This window comes from Oxyura jamaicensis, chromosome 5 (assembly GCF_011077185.1).
Source record: "Oxyura jamaicensis isolate SHBP4307 breed ruddy duck chromosome 5, BPBGC_Ojam_1.0, whole genome shotgun sequence".
In the NCBI taxonomy this organism is placed as follows: domain Eukaryota; kingdom Metazoa; phylum Chordata; class Aves; order Anseriformes; family Anatidae; genus Oxyura; species Oxyura jamaicensis.
In genome coordinates, this window is record NC_048897.1 from 33,607,931 (window position 1) to 33,630,115 (window position 22,185).

At 39.6% G+C, this 22,185-nt stretch overlaps 1 protein-coding gene across 2 annotated transcripts; it reads right to left on the minus strand.

Moving 5' to 3' along the window:
* Nucleotides 1–684: 684 nt before the first annotated feature.
* DIO2 (iodothyronine deiodinase 2) lies at nucleotides 685–17,837 on the minus strand. 2 transcript variants are annotated; one of them, XM_035328660.1, is made up of 2 exons: nucleotides 17,117–17,836; nucleotides 685–5,996 (listed from the first exon to the last, which is right to left on the minus strand). In XM_035328660.1, the coding sequence occupies exons 1-2, from the start codon at nucleotides 17,336–17,338 to the stop codon at nucleotides 5,379–5,381; spliced, it is 840 nt and encodes a 279-aa protein (XP_035184551.1). In that variant the 5' UTR covers nucleotides 17,339–17,836; the 3' UTR covers nucleotides 685–5,378. The 2 variants fall into 2 exon arrangements, with proteins under 2 accessions (XP_035184551.1, XP_035184552.1); XM_035328661.1 differs by having other exon boundaries at nucleotides 5,424–5,996; nucleotides 17,117–17,837.
* Between the last annotated feature and the right edge of the window lie 4,348 nt (nucleotides 17,838–22,185).

The following is a 22,185-nucleotide window of genomic DNA, read 5'->3' on the forward strand; positions in this document are numbered from 1 at the left end:
CATACTGTAATGAACATTTCTGCTTAGAACACGGACATGTAACTTCTTTGATGGCTTTCCATTTGGTGATTTGTTTTTTCCTTTCTTACCTATATTCAGAAGTAGTTTTCAGATAATATGGTCCTTTAAAACTCACAGGAACACAGGATGACAAAGAGGAAAAAAATTTTAAATAAAACTAAATCAAAAAGTGAGCTTGTTTCAGAAGTTGCTTTTGAATTTTTCTTACCTGTAACAGCTATTCAGCTGTGCTTTTAATTTTAATATATTTAAATAATGTTTGCTATTAATTTTTGTTTTTTGTTTATTTTTATATGTTCATTGAAATGGGAGCTGCATGTATAACGGTTGCATTCACAAGCAATTTTCGAGGTTTTGTGTGCTATGTATGATGTACTATGTTTTCTTCAAGCGTATACTTTTTTTTTGGAAACCTTTATTCGGTGCAGACTCAACTGCTGTCCTATTAGCTCAGTTTCTCTCCCTTTTCTTTCTTAAAAGTTGAGCAGCAGTCAGATTCTAAATAAGGAAAACATAAGTCTTAACATTTATAAAGGGGTTTGCTTGTATTGCTTATGATCAAATCAGGGTGGCATAGGCTATGCTATTAAGTTTTCCTGGTCTATTGTCACGATTCCATTGCACATTAATAACCAATGTTAGAATAAAAAGGCACGGAAGAGATATATTTTACTTTATATTTTATTGTAATAGAAGGAAAAAAAAAATCTAAAAAGCACATTTCATGGAGCACCATATTGTAACAAAATTTTGCTGACACTCCTACAAAGTGTATTTTGACATTTAAACAATGACACACATGTAATCAGTACACACAGGCATCTACACCCCAACAAACATATTAACAGCTCCAAAGAGAACCCCTTTCCAAATAGAGAAACACTAAGGTGCACAGAGGAATGCCAGTGTGATGGCATCTGAACACCAACTGAGTTAATTACTCTTTTGTTAGCGCTCTTCATAAACACACAAGCATTCATGTCTCACCCCATCCCTCTTTTTTGAAGCCTCCAAACTGGGTCCCTACCTCACCAAATACGTATCCAATACTGACATGGTGTAGAGTTGAACAAAACTGGCCAATATTCCCTACCTGATACCTCTTATTGCTTTGGTTATAGTACTGAATGAAAGTCTTAAAAACCTTTAAACCTACACTCCAGACCACAGAAAAGCCACTTACACACATACAGAAACATAACCTCCATCCCCATGCATACCTGAATGAACCACTTGATACATTTTTGAGAAGCTCTGTGAGTTTTCCCACCAAGATCACCTTCATAAAAATGGCTGCATTTACAAAGTGTTCAGACAGTTGTTCAACAATATATCTTGGAATACATTTCCTTCTTTTTAAAGGATAGGGCATGTTTTCCTGCTGCCTTAAATTTATGTCATTGTCTACATAAGCAACAGCAAAATGCTATCGTTTTCATCTGTACAAAATGTTTTACATTCATTTTATACAGTGCTAAATAATGATGCTAAGCACAGAACAATGTAGAATGATAGCCCAAAATAGCTATTTACCTTGCTCAGAATGAGAAAGTACTGGAAGCTTCCCATATTAATGCTGAGGCACAGTACTGGAGTTGTATTATGTACACAAGCCTTCCAGAACACTTTCAGGCACCTATTTTTTGAGCTGTTGCTCGATATGTATGTCACACTGAAGCACCTCAAGTAATATGGTTTAGTGCCCTCCAACAGTGAAAGTAAGAGACAAAAGCAAATATAGCCTCATAGCAGATTAGATCAACTGTGAAACATAATGCTAGCAAGATAGCAAAATTTCTACCTGGACCCAAAACAACCCAGAGTTATATGATAATTTCAGGTATCTGACATACTTCCACTTCTTACATTAACTACAGACAACGTATGAAGTTTAATTTAAAACCTTGCCTCTAAAAAGTTCTAATTTTGTCAACAAAAATTGAAGAGCTTGTATGTATGTCATTCACTTACAGAAGGTATTTTTTGCTTTAAGCCTATTTCTTTTTCAAAACATTTACCCTGCTTTCTGACTGCAAATTTTCTAGAGAAATTTAAAAATTTACAAAACTTATTTCTGTCTTGATGGTCAGTCAGGCTGAACCATCTTTAAGTTTTGGGCAGCGTAAGGCATTCATTCTGCCAAGAAAGAAATTAAGTTATTGTGTATTTTTTCTTGTGGAAAATCCTTGTGGATTTCCCATTTAGAGCAGCCAGATTTATAATTCCTTCATATTGTGTGATGAACAGGCATCTATGAATAACAAGGTACTGCACTAAGACAAAATAATGGAAATCCAAAAGGAGGGAGAAAATGGACTTGAAAAGTAACTGTGACTTTAGATATACAAAGGGGTATTAACTAAATGAATTACTAACTCAGATTCCCTCCTCGGAGCTAAAGGTATGTTTCAACAGCTGTGCTAACCTTTTTGCTAGCATTTGGGAAATCCCAAATAAAACAGTTGAGACTTCATCTGTATGATGGAGAAAGAGAAAGAAGGCATAGTAGTTTAAGCTTCACAATGGATATGGAGTTGCTATGGATTTATGAAGTTTCAGATGACTTAAGAATAGAATATAATAAGGAAAAGATGCTGTCCTGGGTACACCAATGCATATTTTCAGTTGGACTAATGTCCACGGCTTTACTCACCTGAGTAAAAGGAGAGTGTATAAAACAGAACAGATTCAGAGACAGGCACAGAATATGGACCTGTATAGGAATGTGAATTATTGTTTTGGCTTAAGAAACAGTAAGAGCTATGTAAATTTCTATGTAGAATATATCAGCACTGATATACAGAAGAAAAACTGGGATCATTCCTGCTTGTACTGCTTTAGCGTACAAGAGCAAGAGATGAGAATGCCATCTGAGCAGCCAATTCAAATCTGAAAAAAAAATGTTTTTCTGTTTTTCTTTTTTTTTAAACATTTTTTAGATTCTTCTTTTAGAATTCATCACCTCAAGAAATATTTATGTCTCACAGTTCTGGATCAGCATCTCGTAGGGATGAAACATCAGTGATCACATTAGACAAGACAGAAATAGGAAGAGCGGAAACAAATGAAAATCCAGAAGAAATTATTGCACCTTCCCCTGAAGAATCTGATACAGTCAGAGGCAGGACACAGGATTAAATAAACTTCACAATTTGGCTATGTTACTGGTTTTACAATATTATGTTTAAAATTTTCGGTTATATATCCCAGTTAGTCATAAAAAAGTATAGCAAACTTTCATACTGAGCAATGAGTTATAGTACAATTAATGAATGGAAGGACAGAATGGTGATTATTATTGGCCTTAGACACCACTTACGTGTGTATGCATATGTATGCACATGTGTTTGTATACAATATTCATATATATGTATACATACATAAGCGCACACACAATTTCTGAGAAACAGGGATCAACAGAAAGCCTGAAGGCCATTCTTTACACCCCTCTTCTGGCAGGCTTTACCAGACATAAGCGCACTTGTGTATGCTTAACAGTGTGCAGAGGAAAATATGAGAAGAAAGGGAAGTACGAACCTGAATATGATAGAAATCACTCATGTTACTGTCATTATTTTAGGTCTGTGCTTGAAAATACATTTCCAAATATCTTGTATATTGGTTAACTTGACCAAGAGCCAAGAAAAAAAATTAAGGGGACATCTTGAAAATTAAAATACTTATGTATGCATTTTCTGTTCTTTCCTGTGTTAGTACTAATATGTAATTTTCTTGATGACTGGCAGGATGAGAAAGTAAAGGAGCTAATTTGATTTTTGCCACTTACCCCATTTATCTGTTTCTTGTTTCTGCCAAAGTCGAGAAAAAAACTTGGATAGTCCATCTCCTCTTATGAGTTTTCACTTCTCAGCTCTACCAGGTTAGCTCATTGTAAACATGCCCTGATTAAATCATTTTTGTTTTAAAAATATCTAAATTTAATATCTACTCTGAATTGACAGCATCTCTTTAAAGATAATTTAAATTATTCCTCAAACCCGTTCTTATGAAAATTCTGTCATCTTTTATACTTTTTCATGTTGATTCACACTATTTGTTCTCCCTGTTTCTCTGAGAAGGCTGTTGAGAACAGGAATGAAACACAAACCATCATCTCATCTGATAGCAGAAGTGCAACTCATAAATTCTGAGGCTGCAAATCACTTAAGTTTCAGCTAAACTAATCTAGCTGAATCTATAAACTGTTTGTGGGTAATCTAAGACAGCAAAAATCAGCATGACTACATTTGACAAAGTAAATAACAGGACAGGTTTCCATTTCAATGAGGTAAAGTATGTTGTGTATAAGTTTCCCTATCGCCAAAATACATCAGTATGGTCGTTAACTCAAATAAAAAAAATAAAAACAAAGAAAGAGAAATAAGTTACTTTTTAAAAGCTAAAAATGAAATTACCTTTAAGCCTATTGCTAGACAGAAAGAGATCAAGGGGGGGGGGTGGGAAAGGGGGAGGAAAACCAGAGAATATTGATAAACGCATGCTGCTGTAAGAACCGAGAGATGGCATCAGGTGAGTTTTGTCTCATGATACCACTTCGAGATGGTTCTCGCTGTGTTGTTACAAATAGTCCAAGTTTTTCAGTTTTTGAAGTGGATCGTAATGTTTATTTGATCATCTTTCTCTTTTGGTACGACTTCAAAGATTTTAACATTTTTCTCAGCAGGCACAGGCCTACCTACTGGATGCAAACATGTAGATGGAATTACATAGTTAATATGCTGTGCAGAGGTGTCGATAGAGAGTACAAATACCAGCATACAATGTTTCATCTTGATCTGAGCAGCCTTCTGCATGCATGATGCATTGCATGGTGGTTCCTGTAGTCTCTGAACAAGAAAATCTCTACCAGGAGAGGAGGATTGCCACACTTGACTGCATTTCTATGCAAAGTAATTGCAAGCTCCTGGCTCCTCCAAAGTTGCTTGCATTGGGCACAGGAGGGTAAAGAATTGTTTCTGATGAAATGCATGGTATTGCCTTTCCGCAGATTGTCTTCTAGGCAGCAGAGCTTCTAGCTCATCCTAGGGCCAACACTTCATGAGATGGGTTCCTCTGGGAGACAGCTCTTATCTCACCACTCTTCTTGCTCAACTGCAGCACCTTTACGCAGGAGCCTCTTCACCTTTTCTGTCCCATAGGGAGCGCAGGAGTGGGATTATTTTCATACAATAATGTTTCTGTGGAGTTAGTTCTTTATTTTTTTTAGTTTTCTTTTCCTAGTTAATGTTCATTTGACCTTTTTATCAAATGTGTTCTCCTGCAATCATCTGAAAGGCCTTATTCAAACCAGCATGTTTTCATTTGTGTTTTTCTTTTTTTTTCCCTTTTACATCACCTTAAAGGGACGCCTCTGTTGACATATCTTCTGTCAGAAATGGATTTCATCTTTTGCTGAAGTTTTGTTCCAGCCAAAGCCGAACCTCCTGCAGGTTGTAGAAAAAGGGGCCTTTGCCTCCTAGATAGGCGATTTTTTGTCTCTGCACTATGCATACTCGCTCAAATGAAACCCCATAGGCCACATTGGCATTGTTGTCCATGCAGTCAGCCACCACCTGGCACTGAGGTGGCAAGGAGAAGCGTTCTAGGAGTTGGTGAGCAGCTGCGCATCGATCTTCCTGGTTTCTGTGTTTCTTAACTTCAAACGAAGAGGGAGAGATTCCAGGAGCAGCCCAGCCATCTGACGGATGAGCCTCATCAATGTAGACCAACAGAAAGTCAGCCACACCAGAGAATTCTTCCACCAGCTTGCTGAAGGCCGACAGCTGGCTTGTGAATGGTGGTCAGGTAGCTGAACCAAAGTTGACCACCAGTGGCCGCTCGGAGTTAGCAAAATCCAGAAGGTGGCATTTGGTTCCACACTTGCCACCAACACTCTTCCAGCTGCTACTGCTGCCATCGCTGCCCTTGGCTATGTGGATTACACTGGAGTTTGGGGCTTCTCCTCCCAATTTGACCTGACAGCAGAACAAATGAAAAAATAGCAAGTTAGTGCGACTTGCTTGTCCAGTATCCTTTATGATTACTGTATTCAAATCAATAGTTACCTGTTCAAATACAAGCTGCCCACATGGACACTAGCATAGTGATTCTAGATAGATCAAATCATCAATAACAGTAGCCTCAAAAAGTTAATCCAGTCCATCCCCACTCACAGAGCAGGGAAACATGGACTTCCTGACAGGTATACTACTGCATTAGCGTTACAAAAGTGGTTCCAAAACCTGTCTTGTCTTGTCCACCACACATGTAGCCCCGTTAGCCTTATGTATTTGCAGACTGTAATTTGCTTTCAGGAAGACTACCTACCATTTCTTCTCTCTCTCTCTCTCTCTCTTTTTTTTTTTTTTTTTTCCCCTGTCAGTTACTTCCTATATCTCATAAGCTACACCTGCTTATGCATTCCAGATGTTTGCTTTTTCCCAAAAGCATCATAACTGTTTTGGTAAACTATAGGCTAGGAGTAGGAGTTGACTAGGAGTTAGCTAGTGAGCAGTTGCTCCCCATCATGGGTTTGTGTACTTCACCAGTCCAACCTGAATCTGCCACTTTGCACTTGGCCCCATTGAGCAGCATCTCCCATTTCCAAGCCATTTTTCCAATTCTTCAAAATCATTCTGCATTGTATGCCTGACCTTCACAACACATTCAGTACCTCTCAATTTTGAGAGGTTTGCTGATTCCATGTGTATATTCTTTTCCATCCTGCAGTCCAGTGATGAAAATACTAAAGTACCAAACACAAGAGAGATCTCTGCAGACATCCACTCAGCACATCATTCTGTGAACCACTGATGACTGTGCTCCTCAAAGCGTTTTCCAACAACTTTGCTGTATTTTACTAGAGTGACACATTTTCTTTTATTCGAATACTTCTCTATAAGATTGAGACAAAAGCAGCAAGAAAAGGAGAAACTTTACATGATAGCTGAAGTATGATGAAATGAAAGTTAACTGTTCTCAGATCTAACCCCCAGATCTAACTCAGATCCAACAGGCAATTGTGGAAAAGTCATTTTGCTTGACTGTTTCAATTTTCCTTCCTACAGAAAGAAGGCAGAATATATACATCTCACAGAGGGGACTGCCAGAATATGGTGGAGCCTGCAGAGGGCTCCAAGATCCTTAGCTGATAACTGCTATAGAACCACAAAATATTACTACATAAGACAATTAGTTTTAATGACCTCTGCCACAGCAATTCCTATGAATCTGCCTTTAACATCAAGCCCTAGTGCAACTATGCAATTATCTTTTTATATTTCTCAAACTCTTTCTCTCTCTCTTTCTCCTGTCTATTTGATTATGTTCAGAAGTGTTTCTTTGATGGACACATACAGGACCAAATTCTGAATTCCTTCATATTCCATCCATTTCTTTCTCAAGCTACTCTCCAAATGAAGTCAATAGAAGTGAACAATGGATTAGAACTGTGTAAAAAGTGACTAAATTACTGATTTGGGGGTTAATTTTTAATCTACATTTCATGCTAGGGTATTCTGATTAGTCAGATACAGTAAGAAGATATATTAACAGCTGTATAGTTAATTGATGCGATTGCTGCTGCACACATTTCCAGAGACAAGTATATTGTATATGTTGGATCTTCCATTTCCCCCCAGAAACCTGACTGCCCTGAACAAATCTATAGTTATCATCACTCAGCATTATTTCATCAGAATACACATAGAAATGGAATCTAACTAAAGTAGATTTTGTAAGACCCTCTCCTTAAAAATGCTAGATTTCAGAGTTGCATGAGAAGGTCTCACAGCATGTTGGCACAGGATATTTAACATCATTTCAGCTATTTTCTGTAGGGCACAATGAGACAAAAGGTGGTGCCATTCACTCAGAGAACAGCAAGAGAGAGAACCACAGAAAGAAAGACCAACAGAGACCCATGAATCTCTCCAGGCTGAGCACACAGTGATGGCACCACTGAAAGCAAGGCAGCTGTAATGACAGGCAAGGGGAGCAAGTGCTGCCCCGGGAAAGCACAGACCTACATGGCCCCTGTAAACCTGCATCTGAAGCATGTGTTATCTGCTAGAGCCCTGGTAACAGTTAAAAAAATTAGAGAAAGGGACAAAGGGAGAGAGAAAAGGGAGAGAGGGAGGGAGGGAGGGAGGGAAGGCCTTGTGCTAGTTTACCTTTGGAAGGAAGCAAGGTTTGAAATAGCTGAGGTTAGGACCTGCTGGGACTGTGTTCCTTCCATTGAACTCAAGGGAGGAAAAATGCTGTATCCTTGTTATTGAGAATAAATTATGTCTCTGGAGAGAGGCAAGCTCAGAGACTCAGGATATAGTGTTTGTCCATATTACAAGAGATTCACCTTGTAGCACTTAAGAGGTGCTGCTGCAGGCCACCTACTCCTTTACAGGTAGTAGGTACTCTTCTGCAGAGCTGTTGAACATCTCATTTTTGTCTGCCATTCTATGCAGTAAGATAAGCAAAGCAGAAGTAAGGTAAAGGTCCAGATATGAGCAAAAAACACAGAGGTCACGATCATCTGTAGGTGATATCATCATCCCAAGGGCTGCATTCAGTCTAAAGATAGTTAGACAACTCCACAGATTTATATCTGTAATTTCCAAAAAAAAGGCACATCCCAAAAAACACAACACCTGCACATTTGCACAAACACTAGATTCCCCCCCTTACCTAGAAAGCTTAACTGTTCTTGCACTACCAAACGATTGTTTTTTCAGAGCTGAGTTACCCAAAATGTGTCTTTTGGGCAAAGCCTGACATGTAAGTATCTGCGCTGCACCCACTCACTGGATGAATAATGGACCTCAGTATTCAGGAGCATGTTCTCAACCAGTCAAGGAAAAGAAGTAATCACATGTGATTTATCTCATAAATCACAATTAAGCAACAGACTTTGAATTCCTGATATTTGCTGGCACTATTCAGAGAAGAAAAATAAAGGTAAAAAGGACAGACTAAAAAAATAAGAGCAATGAACAGGAGTTGCTCAGGTGACAAGAAAAGTCTGAGCAGCTGTTCCCCTGACATTTCTGGCTTTAGTTAACAACAGTATTATGCATGAAAATACTCTAACCAACAATAAAATCTTTAATTGAGAAACCACAGTCTGCTCCTTGAACATCTATATGCAGAAAGAGGCTAAATATTGTAAGCTCCTCATTACCAACCCCTTGCTCGGATTTACCAAATGTTTCTTTTCCTAGGCAAGTTTGCAAACCCTGAAAGAACAGACTAACAAAAGCACTCCCATTGAACACCAGCATGAGAATGCCTTTCAAGTACTATTTTAACATTGATACCAATGGTGGCAATGCATTTCACTATTCTCCGATGACGCAAGTTTGTATTCTCTCATACTTCTTATTGACCAAGAAACGGATGGATTTAAGAAATAAAGTACAACTATGTCCAATGTCACCTTATAGCAGTTTCCCTTTATTTCCCACAGCCACAAAGTAAGTCTCATGGCCGCAGGTTACCTAGCATGTTAATTTTTGTTTCTAGGAGTGCTTGTATTTATTTTTTTTTCCCATTAATGAGACGTCCTTGCCAAGAGGGCATTCACAAGGCATTTTCTGCTCTTGCAGAGGAGTAATTAGGTCGGTGCCTTGTTCCATGCCAGTGTCAGGCACTCCAAAAAGCCGCCCTGCCCAGTCGTTAATGCTTAAACATAAGCAGCGGCATCTCCACTAATTGGTCTTGATGAAGCGCTGACGTTCCCAAAGGGACTCTTTATTTCACCAGGCTCGGGAACCGATTGACACAGGATGACAATATCATCCTTGCTGATCATCTGCATTGTGGGCCTTGGCTGTCTTCTTTGTTGTTACTTATTGAAAGAAAAAAAACTCTTGGAAAAGAAAATCAACACAAACAAAAAAAGCATGCATTCAGCCAAACCACTTTTGAAATCTTACACAAAGGCAGGCAAAATATATATTCTGAGAAACAAACCAGCATAATTTCCCTCACACGCAATCCAGCATTTCTATAATCACGTACTTGTGTGTGTGTGGAGATTTGGGCGTTCTGCTGCCAGCCTTCTGGGCAGGAAGCAGACTGAGGTGGAAACCAGACAAGGTAGGCCAACCACGCATGCGAGCCAGCCCAGCCATCAGCAAGAGCAAGAGCCAGACTGGCAATAAAGCACCGACTTGCATCGTTTGAGTGAATTCTGTGTCAGCTTAACAGCCTTGGTACTGCATCTCCTCCTCTGAGTCTGCACACAGAGCAAAAAGGGAGCAGGGCTGCTGATGTTTTAGCATGCAGACTGCAAAATGAAGGAGACTTAGGAGTGGGAAAGAAAGCCCTATTCATAAACTACAGGCTAGAAATAGCACATACTGCTAACTTTGTACATGCTACATGAGGATGAGGAAAAGCCCCATGGACAAAACATTGCCTCCTCATTTACCTTTTTTTGTTGCTTTGCTTTTATCAGCTTTAGCATAGCCCTCCTGGGATCCTCTGCACTGGAATATGGCTTTCATTCACTGCATGAGAGATTTTCAAACAGTTTGGCAGACCCATCAGGCTGTGTCAACTCCCTAAAGAAAATAGGTGTTGCCAGACAATTAGCAGTCTGTGATATTAGCTATTTAAATGCAGACATGCTGTGATCAGGACTGGAGTCCAGCAGTTGGTTATGAACTGAGTCCCTGGAGCTTTTTGCTCCTTTACAAATTCCTTGCTTTTCTTTGATTTGATTCCATTCAGCTAAACATAGCCTCCAAACAGCCCGATATTTCTCAGTGTTTCGTCCAAATCATAATCAGACTCTGGCTACAGAAGTGTACATAGTATTATTTTTGTTTTCTCTTTTTATACATCCCAGAGTTGTGCAGTGGATAAAAATTACAGGACGCTCATCTTAGGAGCAGTGTACAGGAATGGGAACTCTTCATTTATCATGGGGAGGTGGCAGCTTGCTTTAAGAAACTCGAGTACCCGAATTGGAGGGCAGAGATTGGAATTTGCTAGAGTTCTTCCAGAGTCCAGTCTTTATTTAGGATCAGGTGTGTGAAGCTGAGGAAGGGAAGTGGGAGACAAATTAAAAGGTCACAGTCCAGATAAAAATAACTAGTCATATGTTGCCCTCTTTATTTAAAAACTGACAGTCCCACAAATGACCATGCAAGGCAGAGGGAAAACATAAAGGAGCCTTTTGCCTTGCACTTTTATAAAGAAAAAAGACAATTTTTGTTTCTCTGATCTACAGGGAGCCTGTAGAAACATTTCTTATAGCTCATGACCCCCTAAAGATGGGAGCATGGCCTATGACATTGTGGCTTTCGGGACACCGTGATGTGTGGGACACTGGCTGCCTCCATGAACCCTACCTACAGATGCCAGAGGCCTTCACCAGTCTCTATTAATCACTAGCTCCTGAGTAATGGACACTTGAGGCACACTTGAAAGTAGTCTGAAGGATTATTTATTCTTTTTCCTCATCTTTAGTACTGTGCAGATTCACAGTGCTGTTTTTTGTGGACAGGCAGGGCTGGACTGCAAGGACTGGGTGCAATCCTTTTCCTGGATGGTGCACATTAGCTAATTTTCATGTGGCTATTACAGCCAAAGGGGGGGGGGGGGGGTTCACAAGGGTTTCATAAAAAGGCAAGCAGTCCTTTCAATCAGTTCAAGAGGGTTTTTTTCCTACATAAGGGTGAAAACAGAAGACTGCACAGAGATAGTGCAGAAGAAATGTAAATCCTCAAAATGAAATAGGCAGGTTGAGATCCCATCAATAACTGGAGTCACCATATTATTTTTCCTACCCTTTGTCTGCCTTGAATGTTTAAACTGTAAGCTCCTTGGGAAAAACTGTCTGCTGCTCTTGTTTAGGACATTGCCTAGCACAATGGGTTCCTGATCTAGGTTGGTCCCCAGACAGTGCTGTAACAAACATAATTATATTAATAAAAATTACAATGTTTTAATAATAATGCCAATGACAAGCCCAAATCCTGTTGAATTTATGTTCCAAACACTTCAGGAAAGGTTTTAATTGTGGTTTTGTTTTGGGCTTTTTTTCATTTCTTTCATGATTGTTTTTATTTGAAAACGTCAATGAAAACAATTCTGCTAACTCTGAACTTTGTAAAACCAATGAAAGCATTTAATACCACACAATGTCTAGCTCTAAACCCTGAAACTATGTAGCATTCTCTCTGATCTTTAAAGGATGTCACCAGAAGCAGAGAGATACTGGACAAACAAAGAGCAGGTAAAGCATCCTATTACCTTCATATACTGTTTTGTGACAATGTTGCATAGCACACACTTAACATCTCAAAAGCTGGCAGTTTTCCTCCTTTGCGTGCTGATTTTTACTTTTAAGTATAAATGTGCCTATTAGGCAGGCAGAAGTAGCCAAAGGCAAAATGAGTGTGCGTCCCTGCAGCGTCAGGAAGATCTCGCTGGGCTTTACTGGACCAGTCTACTTGCTGCGGAGACCAGAAGTGGGCCCAGGCTCTGAAGCTGGGACCCTGCACCAGACCTTCCCTCTCTGCTGGGCTTGTCATGCCAAAGCTTGCTGCTGTCCCATTACAAAAACAGCCAAAAGCTGTACAACTACATGCACACACCCATTACCATGTCCCTGTGGAAATAGCAGCATCTTTCTGAGGACTGTAACGCATATCTACACACACACATATATGCACATGTGCTTTGTATGCCTGCAGGTGGACTGCTCAGCATTTGGCTGCATCAGAAAGATGACACTGAAAATAATACCTGGCATAGATATTTCCCAAAGAAACACACTAGGTTGGAGAAGAGGGAGGATTTCCTCTAGGGTAGTCTTACAGATCTGTGCAGGGGGTCAGGAGCAGAAACTGTGCTACCAAAACACAAAGCTCATATCTGGCACTGAAAATGCTCCCAGAACAAGGCCTTACCACTGGGTGCTGCTATGGAAAAACGTTTTTGTACCCATTTTAATAGCATCTTAGTATACCAGTTTCTCACCTTTGAAATCCTAGAAATTAGTCCCTGTACTAAATGAAGCATGAAGCTTACTGGGGGAGGGGGACATCTTTTCAAATGAAATACAATACTTCTTCAAAACCTCTTTAGATTTTTCACTTTTTCTCTGGATTTCTGTAAGATACGTGACATGTTCAACACCCATGTTGTGATGCTTCACTGCATTCATATAGAGGGCCTATATAGAGCATGCAGAAGGCATACTAATATCCTCCCCAAAACCTCTTTTGTTTATAATCTCTTATTGGTGGTGTCCATGCATTCAATCTATGCATATATGTGTTTATACAAATACAGAGAAATGACTGACTCTTTAAAGAGCAAATTATGTATGCCTATGTGTGTGTATTTTTGCATTTATACACAAACATTTATGTACATATATATAGACAGATACACACATGTGTAACTGTATACATACAAAAACATATGAATGTGTAAATACCTACACACATATACATACATGATTTGCTCTTCAGGAGTCAATCCACTTGTTTCTGTAGATAAACAGAGCACAGCAGTAAATTAGAAAAATAACATCTAAATAAAACAGTTGCACTCTTTCAATTATATAAAGTTGCTGTAGCTTGTCTACTAGCTCTACTTATCTCTCTTATGACAATTAATCTGGTCCTAAAGACTCCCTTGTTGAAGATATGCTTGCCACTTGGGAAAGAGTAGGAGGAAGATGTTCCTTAAATTACAAATATGGTGCAGTGTAGACAATACCAACACTGAGTGTGACAGATACTGAACTCAAAGCTAAGGAAGTAAAAAGAAACATATTAATCTCTGATAAAATTTACATAAGAAAATAAACAAGATACCAGTCATTTTGATTCCAGTACAACAATAGAACGTGGAGAAAACAAATATAAAATGTGCCAATAAAAGAGAATACAGAAAATACTGTACATACAATACATCAGACTGTGCATTGCTTATCCATTGAGGATATTAAAATCTTCGACTGTTGCTAGGTAATCTTGCATATGAAATTAGTGCCTTAACAAAAAAGTCATATGCAGCAATACTTAATAACAACAAAAAGCAGAACAAAAGGAAGTTGAAGTCTGGGTATTCTAGAAGGGAAATTGCATCAGAATAACTTATTTCAAATATACTCTACTTTAGCTATTCCCAGATCATCTCTTGTACACACTAGTCTTGAAATAAAATTCCCTTAATTCTGGAACAGTCTGTGTGCTGTCAAGACAGAGCTCCTTTCTTAGAACAAATTCGCATTTAATCTAGAACCAAGTATTTACCCATTGAGTTTTTCTGGAATGGCTTCCAGTAAATTTTCCTGTGAATACAAATAGTACATGAAGTACTTTTATGTAAAATGCTGTGAAATGTACTAAAAAGAGTTCTGTGTAAGTGACAAAACATTGTACAACCAAGAATAGTTACTGGTCTGGATCCTATCTTCTGCTAACCGGCAAAGCTTCTGCTAAACTTTGGTCTACCTCAACCATCTTCAATATTGCTATTCTAGCTGAAAAATGTGAAGCTCATTTATGAGCTTATGAAAAAGCTCATAAATGTTCCTAAATGGAATGAGCTTAAGCACTTGCCTAAGTACTTTGCTAATACTTGACTTTATTCAGAAAACTGGAGTAATAAGCAATCACAGTTATGATACATACTGCATTTTGTATTGCTATTCAGTATCCATACAGTATTTTCATTTCCTGCCTTCACTAATTGGCTAAGATTAAGATATGACAACTGGATGGTCCCATTTAGGAAAAGATATTTTTGAGGAAAAGATATTTTGTAGGACAACATTTAATACATTTCACTATTTTCTCATGCTCTTTAAACTCTTATGCTATAACACAGGGTATATTTATTTTTTTTTCAATTCTACCAGTAGTTTTCCAGCTGAACACTTTTTTCTCTCTTCCCTAAAGAATCAGCAGAAGACTCTCCTCTACTGTCAATGTAATGACTCTCCTCCTTCTGCTAATATTACTCCTCAGCTTACTTGTAATCTCTATAGTTTGATCTCTACATTTATCTACCTCTCTGTGATTATCAAGGTTTTCCAATAATCTTCTAGCCTTATGGTCCATAATTCTATAAAGGAAAAAGAAGCCAACTAATTGTTGGTCAATTATGATCCTGCTGTCTTGAGGCCAGCAGGAATGGATTATATCCCCTTTTTGTAACAAGGTGAGAAAATCTGATTATGTTTTTATGAATTTTTCTGCTGAGTTCATTGAGGCCCAGAATTTATTCTAAGGACAGTAGAGCTTAATTGACTTGAATAACCTAGGTCATTTACTGGTGATACGGAAGACACCTAAGTTCAAGTTATGGGTTTCTTTGCAAACACCAAAAATAACACAGAAACAGCCTACTTGTATCTTCTGCAGCTGATATCAACAGTACTGAGGGAAATGTAAAGTTTGACTTTAGAATGTATAGAATGGCATGTACCTTCTTTATTTTAAATCATTTTATATTATCCAAGTAAAATAAGATTGAAGAAAATCCATGGATATGTGGCTCTCTATGGCTCTATACCTTCTCTGGAACCTGGGCTGTATACAGGTTAAAATTCTGGGAAGCACAAATTTGGCTGTTTCAGAGCTGTGCTACCAGCTTCCACTGGAGTCTTGACCAAGTCATGCATTAACTGTCCTGTCTTGACTGGTCTGTAAAACTGGAACAATAACATTCACTGGCCCATTTAACGAGGTCACTGAAAAATTTACTTAATGCCTGTGAAGAGACCAAAACCAGAAACTAAAAGGGTTAGGAGCATAGTGAGTTTCAGTATTCATCATTACTTCATTTGGGTAGCCAGCTGGCTGATTCCTAGGATGGCAATAAGAGGTTGACCCATTTGGCAAAGACTACTGTTATTTATATTTGTCTTATACTGAACATTAATGTCTCCGTGGCTTTGGTTTCAGGCTAAGCAGCTTGTATTCCACATCACAATGCCAGCAATCACTACCACCAGCTCTTCACATCTCTAGGTAACTGCAAACTACAAAAGCCATTGAGGGGAGGTGAAAGGGAGCTGGTGGGTAAGGTGACACAAAAAGAAATATTTCAGAAGACACAGAGTGATCATTTGGATAGGATCCCTATGACTTCATGACATCACATGAGGTATGTTAAATTAGATGGTCTAAATAAGACAACACATTAACAGACTAAGCACTGTTTTGGAAGCCACAGGGCTCTGAATCCAGCTCTTCTACTTACTAACAGGGTGGCCTGTGAAAGAAATTTCATCTTTTTGGGTCCACCTTTTCAATCTATAAAAGGGAACTATAACTACCTCCTGAGACCTGAGCAGCACCCCTGGGTAATGTTTGTACATAACTTAAAAGGAAGAAAAAAAAAAGTACATGTTGCATAACTGCTATTAACATTATTAACTTAAATCACCAGGCAGCTGTCTCTCAGCTAGTCAAGTTCATTTTTAATCTCTGACATATCCCTCTGTCACTGCTTTCACGAGGAAAAAAAGACTCACTGTTTCACTCCATGCAGTTTTACTACTAGATGGATGCTTCCTCCAATCTAAAAAATAACATATGAGTAAGAGAAAATGCCAGTGCAATGACAAAGGTTCATTTTTATCCTTTACGCTAATTAAAACAATTCTATCTGTGTCGCGTAGATAACATCTGTGTATCTAGAGCTCTGTCTCAAGATGCAGGCTGCATAATCTCTGAGGATCTCAGGTGGCAAACAAACGACAACTTTAAGAGCATTGAGAGCATCGTGTAATTATTCTTACACGGAGAGCCTGAAGTACTTTATGAACATGGTTATTCCTCCCGGTGGGGAAACTGAGGCACGGCTGTAAAGTGGCTCGGCCGTGGCTGCAACACAGAGAGTGAGGGGCAACACAGAGAGCCGGCAGCTCTCCAGTCTTCCCAACCCTTAGCCCCCCTCTCCCACCCAGCTGAGCTTGAAAGAGGAGACACCGTGCTGCGCACACGTTCATCCCCTTCCTTTCCCTTCCTTCCTTCCTTCCTTTCCCTTCCGCGGCGGCGCCACGGCCGGCCCCCAGCGCTTGCCCACCCGCCGGGGCCGTGCCGGGGCCGTGCCGGTGCCCGGCACCCACCTGCTTGTAGGCGTCCAGGAGGAAGCTGTTCCAGACGCAGCGCAGCCCCTCCGAGGTGAGCATCCTCCGCCACTCGCCGCGCGCAGCCTTGGAGCGGCTCAGGAACAGCACCATGTGCTTCAGGAGGATCACAGAGTCATAGAGCGCAAGGAAGAGGCAATTGGAGAAAAAGACCGGCAAGATCTGAAGCGTGATCAGCAAATCCACACTTAGCAGCCCCATCTTCCTCGCTGCTTCTCTTCTGCCGGATGACTTCAGCTCCCTTTTTAGCCCTGTGCCCTCATTTAGAAAAGTAAAGTAAAAAGCATTTTAAAACGCCTCGTTGCGCACCCCCCTCTCTCTTTCTTTAAAACGAGCAGAGATGGTTAAATACGAGCAGGCTGGTTAAAAGCGTTAACTGCATGACACTAACTCAACTCGGAGTTGCTTGTTTCTCATAGAATAAGAAGTTAACAGAAATTCTTCCCTTAACCAGGAGTCCTTCTGATTTTGTTGAAGAGAGAGGCAGCTGTGTTTCCAGTTCCCTGCAGTTACAAAATTTAAGCTGAGATTGTTAATTGTTAACTTTCCTGCACTATCCCATTGTCTCTCAGCTATTTAAGCACTGAGCTCTCATTTCTGTGTCAGGAAAGCTAGCTACCAGGTGCAACAATACATTTTTTAAAAAAGGTTTATGTACATAAACTTTCTGTTCCTTCCTCCCTCCCTCCTTCTCTCTTTCCCCCCTCCCTCTCTGTTCCTGCCTTCCTCCTCTCCCTCTCTCTTGCTATCTGCCTATGGTGCAAAGTGCTTTCCCCTCTGGAGTCCCAGCTTGCTTCCCTGAAGCCTTTTATACATTCCCTGGCTAATTGCTGCAATAGAGAAATGAAACCCTAATCTTAGTAAAGATCTTGACGTCAATGTAAAAGAGGGCTTTACTTTGGCCAGGACTGCAGTGAATAGAAAAGTGAAATTCTCAAAACTTTTTTTTTTTTTTTTTTTTTTTTTTTTTAAGAGGAGAAAAAAAGAGAGACAGACAGCAAGGGTGGAACATTGCTTTGCTTTGAAAAGGAAGAAGAAAAAAACAATATGCTTCTGACTGCTCTTAAGAAATGCTTTCAAATTTTGGAAAAGGTATTTTCATATTACGTGGAAGGTGACACAGCAACGCAGGCTTCTGTTGTGGATGTTTTTTTTCTCATGGCTGTTTTTTTTCTTTGCCCTTTTGTCTTTTCCGGGAAGGTGTGTGAGGTGATGCATCCCAAGAAAGGGCACATTTATGTACGTTTTCCTCCCACCTCCTTTAGGTACAACGTGTATAGTGTTTAAATATCTTTTGTTGTTTTCTAAGTACTTAAAGAAACGGAAGTAAACACCCAGCATTGACTTCATTTACTGATGTGTAAGAGAAGAAGATAAGAAAGAAAGAGAGAAAGGGTTTTTTGAAGGATTTGGGGTTTTTAAGCTGAATTACTCCTTTAAAAATAACATTACATCTTTAGATGCTGTTAATCAGCTGAATTTCAAAGACTGTAGTATTCCCCTATAATAACAATTTACCTCAACTTGTCAAATAAGAATAAGTAATTTTTGTTTAAAAGTTTATCCAAAAAAAGTTTACCCTGGCAGATCCACATGTACTTTAACAACCATAAGCTTTCCTTGCAGCCCAATGCTGAAGGTTTTTGTTTGTTTACTTATCTGTTTCAACTTCCCCCCCTCAATTTTAGTCCTCTTTCCAGGTGATTTTTTTGTAGAGAAGACTTTTTTTTTTTTTTTTTTTTTAATTGCTTTAGCTTGCTTAGGTAAGTATTTAATTTATTTCATGTTGCAGACATCCATAATTTTGTTTTTGAGTGGATGTCTTCCCTAGGTGCTTACATGGGCTCTCCCCACCAAGTACATTTCATTCCCACAGGTGTCAGCATGATGTCTAACCTCTGTCATCTCACATCCCTGATGAGTAGTTCAAGTTTCCTTCATTAACATGTCTTAGTCTTTGTCAGTCATCACCATCCTTCCACTGCTAGCAACTGCAAAAGTTAAACACCATCGATCTCTATTCTTGGTCTTTTACTTTCATATGTTGTAATATCACTTGGGCTGCCACTACATAAGGATGCATACCTCTAGAAAGGCACCCCATTTCTTGTCTTGGGTTCACCAAAGAAAAGTTTGTTTAGGAGGGACAGTACCAGGCATTTGCAAAAGATATCACCCAGACAGGATAACTTCCAGCAAGTGTTTACTCAGAGAAATAACTTTAAAAGGTTATGCACATTAAACCACTGACCTTTTGCATTACTAGCATAAACAACAAAAAATAAGACACTGAGTTTCTTTCTCAAACTATAACAACTTTTAAGTCAAAATGTTGGTGATGACTATGTTCTGTTGCCATAGATAGGACTGCAACCTCACAGATTTGGCTTTATTACTAAAACTTGCAAAAACATGTTATAAGCAGTCATTTATATATCCCCACACATGGATGAGTCAGTGTGCTCTTGTCATGTGAGTACAACACAGGAACAAGGGTCCCCTGAGCTGCTAAACTAGCTTACTGTCTGACCTCAGGCAAGCATACGTAATCACTTGATTACAAGCACTCATAAACCTCGATTACTCTTCTGTAGATCCACCACTAAAACATACATGATCCTGTCTGTGAAGGTCTCCTTTCTTTATTTTGGGAAGGTTTGTTAAAAGGCAGGCTTGGGGATTGTTGATGATGATGCCAGATGAATCATCGGCCATTGTTTCTGAGAACAGTTTGCAAACAGCACTGAGGACAGTCCAGCTCAGGCTCTTCCTGTTCCCTAGAGGTAAAGTCAGGCAAGAACCTATGCTGGGAACACAATGTATTCTGGGTTCCTGTGAAACAACTGCCCCTACCCACAGAGTGCTTCGTGGGTTAAGAGGTTGTTTGTAAGACAGCTGGAGATCAGACAGCTATGGAGCTTTGAAGTGCATCGGAAGCTGAGCAGGAAGCTCGTGGAGCACTAGTGTGAGGTGTTATTTCATATTTATTCTGTCAACCTTCCTTGCCTGTAAGGCAGATTTTTGACTAAATAAAGATGCAAAAAGACACTTTTTTTTTGCCACTGCTGTCTTCAGAAGCAGTCTGTCCCTGCAGGACACAAGCACTGCTTCTCAGCTTGATGGAGTATGGCATCCCTCAACAGAGAATGAAACCTTAATCCCTGCTTTTTATAATTGTTATCACTCCTCTCCTTCTAAACTGAAACAACTCATCGCTGTGCTTATTTCTCTCAGACACCAAAAATACAGGGTAAACCACTTTGCATCTTTTTTGAAAGACAAGTGCAAGAGGTTATCCGCAGCACACACACAGGGGTGAAGTCAACAGTCTCTTGCTATTTCCCTGCTGACCTTCTCAAAGGAAGGAAGAAATGCTAGATCTTTCAGATCTAGAGGCATTGAGAGAGCCTTTACTCTCTTGAAGGAAAACTGGATGCATTTGATACATGAGGAAGAATTAGGCAGGGATAAAGATAATGCATGGAAGAACTGAGATAGGTTTCATTTAAAGCTTCTTTCAGTTACCTGCTCTGCCATACCTTCCTATATTATTTGGGCACAGCCCTACAATAGACCTCAGTTCTCCATCAGCAAAAGAAAATACAAGTCCTCCCGTAATCTAAGGAGCAGTCAGGTTCAGTAATGGGAAATTAAACATATCATCCATAATTTGTCAAGGTGGAATGAGTAAAGCCAACAACATTAAAGCATTCACTGTTTCTAGACCTTGTATGTGGCTAAAGTCAACAGTATCGGTATAGATGTTCATATTCTGTAATGTTTATGGAAATCAGTGCCATCAAAACCATATCCATGCATAGCTTCATGTTTCTTCCCAGTTTCAACCACAGTAGCGTGAAGATTAGGACACGGGCAGCTAGTGAGTTTGTTTACTGTGACTCTCTTGATAACTGTGCCTAGACACAGGAAATCTGAGGTGGAGTTACTCCTGCACAGGCCACTTTCTCTGATCTCATTTTATACAAGAACTACATGAACTTTCTGCATCCCAGATGGTGTATTTAACAGTCTTCATTTGGTTGTGTAGATCTTCATGTGTTTATGGCTGAACTACCTGTTTAAGATTCCACAGAACTCAGCCCTGCCATATCTAGGTACTTAAATGCAAGACCCTAAACCCCAGAACAAGCAGACTGGATTGATATTTTAATTACTCATTCTTTTTTTTCTTGGACTAAACAAAACCATTTTGAATGCAGTTACTCTTTGCAGCACAGCTGGAAAAGGGTACATGGTGACAGGCAAGCAAAAGGCTGCAGCTCCAGTCTTGCTCCCAGGAGGTTCATGGGAGAAATCATCCCAAAGGATTCCACATAACCTGTGTGCCTGCCTTGCTGCTTCCCACTGCTTTCACTGCCAAAATCAAAGAATGAAGCTTTTTGTTTGAGGGCTAGTTAGTGTGTCCATGAGCTTATCCCTGGAGAATTGTGCAGCTGCAGAGTGATATGGCTTGAGATGGGGAGGAGATCGTTTAGCTTAGCCATATCTTTGCCTCCCTGGCCCTGGGCAAAATTTATTTACAGCCAAACAATAATTTGTCCCTCTTATAAAACTACATTTTCTCCTTTGCCAAAAGAGAAACATCTCCCATGTCTCAGCAACAATTTCCTCACTTAAAATGCCTTGGGGTGTTGATTGACTGAATATCTATTTCTATTTTTTTTATTAGGATCAGCAAAGGATTTTCTTAAAGAAATAATGTCTCCAATTAAAAATAAAATTTTACAAGCAAGCCACAGTTATACCTGGATGTATTATCCATAGTGTGGAGTCAACAGGCCCTGCCTTCCTCTGTCACTCCCGGCTGCAGCACTACATCCATGGTTTTGTTTTATTTGGGTTATTCTGCCACTGCCAATTTGCTGCATAACTGTGGGCTTAAAAAAGCTACTGATATAATAATAGCCCAGAAGACTCAATGCCCCTAGCTTATCTGAAGTGGGATTGAGTACAGGTATTGAGAATGCAAACTACCCACACAGAGCTGCTCACCATGACAATTTGGAGGCGAGCCCTCATAGCAGGAA